At 41.7% G+C, this 10,892-nt stretch overlaps 1 protein-coding gene across 1 annotated transcript in view; it reads right to left on the bottom strand.

Moving 5' to 3' along the window:
• Positions 1-679, bottom strand: part of CCDC12 (coiled-coil domain containing 12) — a 7,952-nt gene extending 7,273 nt beyond the window's left edge. Inside the window, exon 1 of the mRNA XM_072413028.1 lies at positions 530-679. Within this exon, the coding sequence (XP_072269129.1) occupies positions 530-607 (78 nt within the window). The 5' untranslated portion in view covers positions 608-679. The remainder of the gene's footprint in view (positions 1-529) is intronic.
• Between the last annotated feature and the right edge of the window lie 10,213 nt (positions 680-10,892).

Below are 10,892 nucleotides of genomic sequence, written 5' to 3' on the forward strand. Positions count from 1 at the left end.
ACCTCCAGCAATGCCCTATAAAGAGGACCGGTCACCTCCAGCAATGCCCTATAAAGAGGACCGGTCACCTCCAGCAATGCCCTATAAAGAGGACCTGTCACCCTCTTGCAGTCCCACCACTCTAGCTCATAAATAAAGAGGACCTGTCAGCCCAATTGATTGAGGTGAATGTGCCTAGCCCCCTCTTCTAAAAAGAGGACCTGTCACCCCCATTGATTGAAGTGGATGTGCCCAGCCCCCCTCATCTATAAAGAGGACCTGTTTCTTCCCTCCCCCCCTTTGTAGTGAATGCCCCCCGCCATTTTTTTATTTGCTCATTTATAAATAGAACCTGTCATCCCAGCAATAAATGGGACCCCCCCATTTCATACCTGAACCCTATGAGCTCCCTTGTTACTCTATACAGTGGGCCCACCACCCCTATCAGTGACTGGGCATAGCCCCCCATAACTCCGCATTATTTATGAGCTCCCAGCCTCCTGTATAAAGCGGACCTGTGTATACAGTGACCCCCATACACCCCACTCACCCTCTTTTTCCTCAGCTGTAGTAATCTCTCTTTTCTCTTCAGCGCTTCCTCCTCCAGAGTCCCCACACTGCCCTCCATCTTCCCACAATCCACCGCGCACCGCCTCCGCCAATCAGCGTTCACGCCACACCCTACGTTGCCAGTCCTGCGGGCGGAGTGCCGCACGATGGAAGGCTAAAGTAATAGAAAGCCGATCAATCAGAAACCAACCAATCAGGACGCTGGGTTCCGTCTCTCTTAGCGACAGTGGACCGCATAGAGAGCCCCGGGTGTCAGCAGGGTGAAATTTGACACTGCTAGAGGTCCAATCATCACAATATTACTCATTCATTAGCATTTATTATTTAACCCTTTCAGTTGTCACCCCTGTGCAGCTTGTATGGAGCAATGTTTACATTCCCAGTATGGGCCTGAGGATTTGGTCATAACGACTCTTATGGGACGTTAAAGGCCGATGACAAAACATATAAAACAATGTCACTTTATTTTAAAAATTGTTTAAATTTCACAGAAATTTAAAAACCATAAGTTGTACAGTAGACTGTCCTATTAGGGTATCCCTTAAGGGGGTACAACCAAATGCTTTCTCTACGCGTTTCGCGGAAACTTCTCCTTCATCAGGAGATCTGGCGTTCATATATATATATCAAACCTCTCCCATGGAGTGTATAGGTGAGTGGTGAAAACGTATCTTTGCAATAGCTGGATCACTTTCATTAGACTTCATGATTACCCCATATTAATTGGTTTTGATAGAAAAAAAAATCAAGATTCCATTTGCTTATTTAACAGATGTATACACACATTCAATTTTAACTTGATGGCTTGGCATATAGTCTCCCCAATTCCACATATTCCCCTCTACAACAATGTCGGCCTAAATATGCTACAGCTGGGAAGATAGGTGGAAGTGATTTTTTTCTAACAAAACGAAATAATATGGGGCAATATGAAGTCTAATGAAAGTGATCGGGGTACTGCAAAGATTCGTTTTCACCACCCGCCTATACACTCCATAGGAGAGGTTTGCCATATATATAAATACCAGATCTCCTTTCTCTTGATGAAGCGGAAACTTCAACCAAATGCGTAGAGAAAGCATTTGGTTATACCCCCTCAAGAGATACGCCAATAGGTGAGCCTAGTGTATTTTATGGTTTTTTATATTTATGTGAAATTTTAACAATTTATAAAATAAAGCTATGTTGTTTTATATATAATTTGTCGTTGGCCTTTAAAGTCCCATAAAAATTGGTGTCCTTCACCGAATACTTTTCTCCATATTTGATAGAGATGTGGCCGTCCAAAAGATACTAACAGGTGGGATGTTCCTTTAACAATTGTCATAACAACAACAAACCAAAATGTAATTGTGTATTGAGGGGACAAACCCAGCTTGTTACCCTGACCCGGGCATTGGGGCCAATCACCGTGCCATAAATATAAACGGGAGATTTGTTTACATTGGTGACCCCAGATCAATCCCCAAAATATAACGACCCATTACAGGCCTGGAATACAGATACCTGATTTATTATACCTCTCGTAGGCTGGAGGGGATACACTTATATCAGAGAACCTGGAAGATCCAGCAAACCTGGAATGGATTTGGTCCAGGATTCAAAACATTTCCTAGCAAATAGCAAATGACTTTGAAGAAATCCATTCCAGGTTTGCTGGATCACCCAGGTTCACTGATGAAAGTGTAGTCTCCAGCCTTGGAGAGCTTTATTAAATCAGGGCCATTACCTGGGCTAAGAATGTTATGAAGAACTTCTAAGCTTTCAATCTCTTAGATCAGGGGTTTCAAACTATAGCCCAGCACGTACTTTTGTTTGGCCCCAGAAGAATTCTCAATATGAATTTCAGCTGGCCTGCCGCTACTGCAATCGTAGTAATGGCGGGCCAGCTCCAATTCATATTAAGCTGCCGTTCCATAGAGTACAATGCTGCTACTACAATTCCCGGCATCACTGGCATCTATAGACCAGCGGCCTCGTGTCTATTGAACAGCAGCCTATGCGTGGACCCCGCGCAGTTTATACTGACATGTAAACTTAGTAATCAGGAATTATCAGGATTATTATCATCAGGAATTATTGTAAAACTATTGCTATATTAATAGTTTTACTGTGCCAGAGAATGCAAGCCAAACCAAATAAATGCAGCAATTCATTTGGTTTCACATTGCATTCTCTAGCAAAGTAAAACAAGATAATCTCAATCAGAAGAAACAAGAACACAAGAGAAGAGCATGCAGTAATATGATGTGAATTGATTTAAATAATTGACATCAATCCAATGCAATGTTACTGCATGCTCGTCGCATGTGTTCTTGTTTCTTCTTATTGAATTTGGCCCGCGACTTGGTTTAAGTTTTTAATTTCGGCCCTCCGTGTATTTGAGTTTTATATTGTAAGCTCTTCTGGGCAGGGCCCTCTCCTCCTCCTATGTCACTGTCTGTATCTGTTTGTCATTTGCCACCCCTATTTAATGTACAGCACTGCATAATATGTTGGTATATAAATCATGTTTATAATTATTAATAATAATAATAATAATAATAATAATAATAATAATATTAGTGTGTTATTTAGGGTTTCTAGTTTTACATAGTAGACAGAATTCTGTGTTCATAAATAGGACCTGTTTTAAAAATATCCTATCACATAACTTGTAAAGTAGCTCTGTCCCCCTACCTGTATATGTGCACACGCCTAGGCCGGGGTGTTTTCCAACCGGGATTCCTCCAGGGGGTTCCTTGAGCAATGAGCAGTTTGTACCTTTCAGGTCAGTGTAAGTGACTCCAATTATATTTTTGGCTATCTGTAAGAGTGACATTCTTCCCACTGGCCAGCAATGTAAATGAATTCTTCCCACTGACCTCCACACTAATATACTGTGATCTGTGGATATAGGAATTATAGCTGAGGGGCCCTGAAGACCTGAAAGTTATTTCAAGGGGTCCCCCAGGTTAGAAAGCTAGGGAAACACTAACCGAGGATGTGGCCCTCCATTAACCTTCCAGAGGTCTGAGGGGTATGTATGAGGGGTAAGTGATCTTCCCCAATAAACTCCCTGGGGATGGAGCTCCTGTTTGATTTCCTTAATAGGAAAACTGTACTTTAAAAAAGCCAGGCATAGCAGTCTCATATTGGGACACAGCAGTGTAGGGAGGGGGAGTCCTTTAACCTCCCTAGCGGTAATGCCAAGTGTGGCTCGAGGTGAATCCACACCAAAAGTGGTAACCCCGGGCCACACTCAGGGTGGAACTGCCAGGGAGTTTTTAAGTCTTACCTGGTCCCCATGTTCCCACGTAGTCCTCCAGCGGTGCCCGGCGTCGGCTTCCCCTGGTGTGTGAACGTTGGGGAGGCAAGGCCAGGGGAAGCAGATGCCGGCTGGGTCGGGCAGTGCAAGCGTGTGGCTGCTGGAGGTCGGGACCAGGGGGGAAATTTAAAATAATAAGTATTTTTTAATGTACCTATTTGACATTTAAATACTTCAGACTGCCAGGGAGGTTAAAGAACAACATGTAAGACACAAATTCTCAGACACTACACAGGCGATGACTCAGAGTCTTGTGGGTCTCATATGAACTTTTTACACAATGTTGTCACTGATGTGTGCACACAATGTTTGACCAGCAATTGTGCTGTATTTTCTGCAGGGTGAGAAACAGGAATTTCTGGTTATTTACGGAGCAAGTCCAGGCAACATATGAGAGGTAAGTGAGCTGCTCAGACAAATCAAAGAATGGCAGGAGGTGCAGGAATGCTTTGTAATCTTCTATTTATATCCCTTCATGTCGCTTTTATTCTGAAATCCCTTCATACGTACATTCTGTGCAACCCACAGGCACAGGGCAATGAGAGAACGTTAATTTGCAGTCTCTCTATTTAATGGACAGCGCTGTGTAATATGTTGTAGCTATATATATCCGGTTTATTATTATTATAATTTAATAATAATATTAGTACAGTGGGTATAGATATACACCCCCCCCCCTTCTTTAGACCTGATTTATTAATGTTCTCCAAGGCTGGAGAGGATACACTTTCATCAGTAAAGCTGGGTGATCCGGCAAACATGGAATGGATTTCTTCAAAGTCATTTTCTATGTTTGCTTTGCAAATGTTTTCAGTCATGGACTAGATCCATTCCAGATTTGCATGGATCACCCAGGAGTGTATCTTCTCCACCGTTGGAAAGCTTTAAATCAAAATAAATCCAGGCCAATATATTTACATTCCAGTGCTTTGCAGCCTTAAAGTGTCCCTAAACTCAAAATTTTTACTTTACATAAAAGGGTAGACAACCCTTTTATTTAAAGTAAAAATGTTATTTTTTAAGTGCAACAACTTTTTTTTTTTTAAAAAAGGAAGGGTGCAGCGCACTTTATAATAATAGTATAATAATAAGTAAATATATTCTTATTTAAAGTATTTCAGATGGTAAATGTCATTGTTATCTGACATTTACATGATGTGTGACCTGTATATTCCTCCCCTGGGAGTGGTCTTACTGTATAAAGTAACATCTGAGCTGAGCCATTTTACCTGCTGATATTTACACATTTTTTGCAGTGCTGAGGGTCCCCCTCCCCAATGTAAACATGGAAAGCTGATCTCTAGAAATGTACTCAGCTGCCGGTGCGGGCCGTGTTGGGTCTTTGAAGCACCATAATGTCTGATGCCAAGAGGCAGACTCACATGTATGGGAACATTTTACCATTGTGCAACTTTGGCCCCCGGGGTAACTAAAAGCTTTTAAAGGGCCCAGGACAAAGGTCATTCTGCAAGTTTAGCATGTTATTGCATAATATTATGTTATTGTGAAATTTACCCGGAGGAAGTTTTTTATGTGATTTGGTTCAGGTTCATATTTTTATGATGGCTTTCTTAATGAAGATGTGAAGATTCTTCCACACAATTATCACCTTCGAAAGAAAGATTGCAGAGATCAAAGAAATTACAGCGTACATAAACCAATGAGCAAATATATATATATATATATATATATAAATAAATATATATATTGCAGCTTTCTACCAGTAACCCATTCACATCCCAAATTACAACATGGGAAGCCTAGAACAGTTCTACAAAACATTCCTCCTAAACTTTCTATCTATATAGAGGAATCAGGATCTCCTTCCCCCTGTTGGTGACCCCTCTAGTGATGGTGACCCCACAATTCTATCTATATAGATAGAGACATTTATCCCACTGTACACCCAGAGCCGCTGGTTTATAGACCGGATACATCCTAATATAGAGACATTTATCCCACTGTACACCCAGAGGAATGGTTGTCCATTCCTCATCAGTTTTGTATTGAACTTCAAATGAGTATTTTTTTTCATTGTTGCAGTTCAGGTAGCCAGGTGTTGTGCACCACAGGTGAGAGAGCAATAGTTGAACTTCTTGAGGGGTCACAGGCAGAAATGAGCTCCTTCATGAGGTTGCACTTATAGAATGTGCCACATACTAACTGCATTACCATCTGTTACCACTGTGTGGTGCTATTATTCTTACTCATCATTCTACTGCAGTACATGAAGATAAGGGATGTTCAGCTTTAAGTCTTCCAATAGAGCTCCAACACTGCTGCCCTGTGCAGGCTCCTGAGGTGTACCTTAAAAAGGCACAAACCAACCCAGACAAATAGAACAGACCTCATACCATTGTGTACAATCCTCATTATAAATTAAATGTGTTACTAGTAATGAGTGCACAGACTCTTGAGGTATCCAAGGTGCCCAGTGAGTAGTATTTGTAGTTTGTGAGATTGGAATCCTTTCCTTATATGAGCAATGTCGTTATAAAGTGCGGCAGTTGCTGGTTATTCATAACAAGTGTGTGAAAAGTATCCAAAGCCGAAACTTTCTGTTTGCTTTAAATGGAGGGTTGAAAGGTCAGAGGCTCTGTCAGGTGTTTATTTCTGTCCCTTCTGGGGAGATTCATCCTCTCGGTATGTCACTGAGACCCCAACGTTCCTATACTGACCCTTCCACCTCTCCATTCCACCTCTCCATTGCTGCTTCTTTCTCTGTCACAGCTAGTAATGCTACCTGAAACCTCCAGGTATGGATGCCCATGTGGCCTGCCCTCCTCCCCCTACAACGCATTGCTTTAAACATGAACTAGCCACCTTTTATTATTATAATAAATTAATAGGATTTCTGTAGCACCAACATATTACTTAGCGCTGTACATTAAATAGGGGTTACAAATGACAGACAATGACACAGGAGGAGGACCCTGCCCCAAAGAGCTTACAATCTAGGAGGTGGGGGTAGGTGGGAAGGATGGATGAGTCTGGCTGCAGCATTCATAATAGATTGTAGAGGAGAGAGTGGGGTTAGTGGAATACCAGAGAGGAGGAGGTTTTTTTTTCAGTTCGGTGAATTTTGAGCTGGTACAGGGATCAGTCTGGTAAGAAAACTTTATACATTGGGGATATCAGCTGTCTGTCTCTGCAATAATTTGGCTGATGCCAAATATTTAAGTGTTACTTTAGTTCCCATAACTCTGCACAGCTCTGAGCAGGGGAGCACATAATGTAGGGTGAACCTTCCCTGAGTGAACGGCTTCCACTCCTTAAGTAAATCAGCCTCACCCAACCCACACAGAATTCTACAGACTCCATGCAGCCGGTGTCATCCCCTCTCTGGGCTCAGAAGTGTTAAACATTCTCAAGGCTTAGTACATTACTGTAATTGCTCAGCAGTGATCGGCCCCACAGATCTGAATCACCGACTCCAACTGACACCGGGCGTGGGGAAGTCACTGACAGACTGGAGCAGCTGGTGACTACAATACCCCGTCCATCGTGTATGGAGTCTTCTCCCCAATTCATAGATGGCCATCAGAAGCTGATCCCATGAGGATCTACAGGCGGAGGAACCCTGCAGCCATGAATAGGTGGAGGAATGAGGTCAGTGATTGGAACTACCAATGGGAGAGGGAGAAAATGAGAACATTTGTGAAAATACCAACCAAGGGAAGGTGGTGCTTTGGGGGCTGTGTGGGAACATGCCTTAAGAAAAAAGTTTTTAAAAACAATGTAATTTTCCATAAATCAAAGTTAAAATATAGTCAGTAATAATGTTTTTCAGGATCAACAACAATAACAACACACCTTTAATCTTTAACACAGGGCACTCCCCTCCCCTACAACATCTTTGTGAATAATTTTAAAAAGTCAGCGAGTGGCTTTAAAAATATTCATTTCGTTTAACTTTGATGCATGGGAAAACAACTTTCTGTTGTTAATGTTTTTTACTTGTGACATGTTCCCATTGACACAAGCCCCTCCCACTCTCCTCCCTAAGCAAGTTGGTCAAATTCACAAATGGTAAAATGTCTTGATATGTGAAAAAATCTTTTTAGTAAAGAAATCAACTTTGAGAAAATGCCCGGCCCACCCAGACACTCACTGTTGTGTCTTCCCAGTGTGTGCTTGTGTTATTATTGCAATGTTTTTATGGGAAAAACTTTTATTTTCTATTTTCTGTTGTGTCATAGTTTTATGAATCCTAGGAATGAACAAATTGTTAATCCTAATTTCCAAAACTTTTGTGACATGTGGGCAAACTTTTCACATTTTGGAGGAATACATGGGAGTTAGTTTGAAAGTAAAATAGAGATAGATTTTGGTTAGGGCGGCCCCTGCCTTTCCCTTCATTAAATCTAAAGAAGCAGCATCAGCAGATGTGATAGCTGGTGACAGTGGGAGATACTCTGCGGGGCCACCATACTCTGCGGGGCCACCAGGAGAAGTTACATGTAGGTCACAATGCCATATCCCAGAATGTTTATCTTTGAACCAATGACAAAAGAAAAGGGACTTTTAAGACAATAAACAAATAAATAGAAATTCCAAATGTCTAAATAAAATGCCAGCAACCTTTATAAAATAATTTTGTAAAGACTTAGGGCCTGATTTATTAAAGCTCTCCAAGGCTGGCGAGGATATACTTTCATCAGTGAACCTGAGTGATTCATTAAACCTGGAATGGAGTTCTTCAACGCAATTTGCTATTTGCTAGCAAGTGGTTTGAATCTTGGACCAGATCCATTCCAGGTTTGGAAAGCTTTATAAAATCAGGACCAAAGTTTTTAAAAAACTAAAAGAAGAAGGTCTTAGGTAAATAAAACCCGGCACGTTTCTCAGACGTTGATGTGTGCTTCATCAGGAGTATTATAGGAGTCTCCCCCATTGTGAAGCAGGCATCCAATCTTGTACAAATCCTTCATTGATACAACATACACAGGAAGGCAGAACAAGGAAAACAGAGGGGACAATAGCCCAACACTGACGCCATATAACGGGGGTGGGGGGTTTAACCAACAACTCTACCCCAACTTTTCTCTTCATATACAATCCGCAGTATTTACTATATAGAAAACTGAATTACAAGGATTTAAATTCCATTCGAAGAAGAGGAGCTCCTCATGTTGTAAACCATCTTCTTTGTCATTTTAAGAAATGATTTAATAAAAGTTGCTGGAATTTGTAAATTGGTTTTTGGAATTGTTTATTTTGATTTGATGCCTTAATAGTCTCTTGTTGTTTGGCAATGGTTTAAAGATCCAAAATTCTGGGATGCTGAATCGCGTCTTAGGAACGTTTATTAGAAAAGACAATTATTAATGGTATGACCAGGGTGGGGATATTAGATTGTCAGCTCCGGTGACAAGTAGTTAGTGACAGGACTTCCAGCAGGTGGACACCCCAACCACTGTGCCCTTGCGTAATGAACATTTTACAGCTGGCACTTTATATGGATATTTGGAGTTGCTTAATTTGAGTTGATGCCTTAAAAGTCCCCATGCTGGTCACATGTCACTCACATAGTCCGATGCTTTGTACACACAGGATAATGGTCATTCAAAGCAAACTATTCTTGATTAACAGATGTATGGCAATAACCTGATAGTTGACAGAGCTCTGCACACCCCTGTACACATTGGAGGATCATTCACATGAGATTCACACACACCTACCAGTCACATGTGTGATTGTGTATTCTCTGACGCACCTGATACATAGGACAGAGAATGACAGATAATCACCAAAACAGAGAATCATCATGAATCGCCATTCTGACTTTCTTTTTTTTATGCTAGTTGGGGGGATTAGCCAAATACCCTACCAGTATATTTTTAGGGTGAGGCAGGAAATCACAGACACAGGAAGATCATACATACTCCATGCATCTCACACTCCCCAGCCATTCACATAAGCAGATGATTAATTTTGCTAACGCTGGCTAGGTGTTTTTTAAATCTGCAGAAAATAAGAAAACTAGAGCCAGTTCTGTGATTCGTGGGGCACGTCCTGGAAATTATCGGGGAGAATAAAGAAGGTGATATCAACGCTCCACCCAACATTCCACTGCCATGTAATTCTCCTCCACCCAGCACACAATACCTGAATCATGTTTCAGCTCACGGCGTGCTCAGTAGTGTGAAGCCAGTTGTAAAAGATCAAATAGCATCAGTAAAGTATCACCCCTCTGTCACCTGATTGGCCATTTGCGTGCCACCATCACCAACATGCCAGGCTTTACCTCTAACTGAAACCTTTAATTCTGCTTATAAAAAAAGATCTGGGGCTGTTGAGGTTTGTGGTCACCAGTGCTGGGATGGGGACCTATAGTACCCAAGGTGAAGAGGCCAAAGTGCCCACCCAGTCAGCTGTGATCTGCTTCAGCAGCATAGGGTACAGGCCATGCCCCTCTTGTGCTACCTCTTGCTGGGGCACCCAAGGGATCTTCCTCTTCTGCCTACCCCATGACCCCTGGGGGTCATATAGAGGTGAAATTCATACTAAATAACTGTAGGAGGGCTAATAATATTCTGAGGGGATGACCCCACTTTTTCTTCTCTCACAGTAAACAGATATAAGAGGAGAATATTTACTTATCAGCCTTTTTCCAGCCCCCATTGGCCCTGACTGACATGTAAGCTAACCTCTGAATGATCAGTAATAGGCAGATTAAAATGTGATCAGCAGAGACTGATGAGATGAAATCACAGATCCTACAGGAACAGAACAGAGTTCCTAAATGTTGTAATCCGGCAATACTGAAATCCTTCTTTATTTTTGAGGTAGGTAACATTGGCAGGGTATTATAGTATGGGTAGCTAACATTGGCAGGTTGTTGTGGTATGGGTAGGTAACATTGGCAGGTTAATATAGTATGGGTAGGTAACACTGGCAGGTTATTATGGTATGGGTAGGTAAGATTGGCAGGTTATTATAGTATGAGTAGGTAACATTGACAGTTTATTATAGTATGGGTATGTAACACTGGCAGGTTATTATAGTATGGGTAGGTAACACTGGCAGGTTATTA

Source organism: Pyxicephalus adspersus, chromosome 5 (genome assembly GCF_032062135.1).
Source record: "Pyxicephalus adspersus chromosome 5, UCB_Pads_2.0, whole genome shotgun sequence".
NCBI lineage: Eukaryota > Metazoa > Chordata > Amphibia > Anura > Pyxicephalidae > Pyxicephalus > Pyxicephalus adspersus.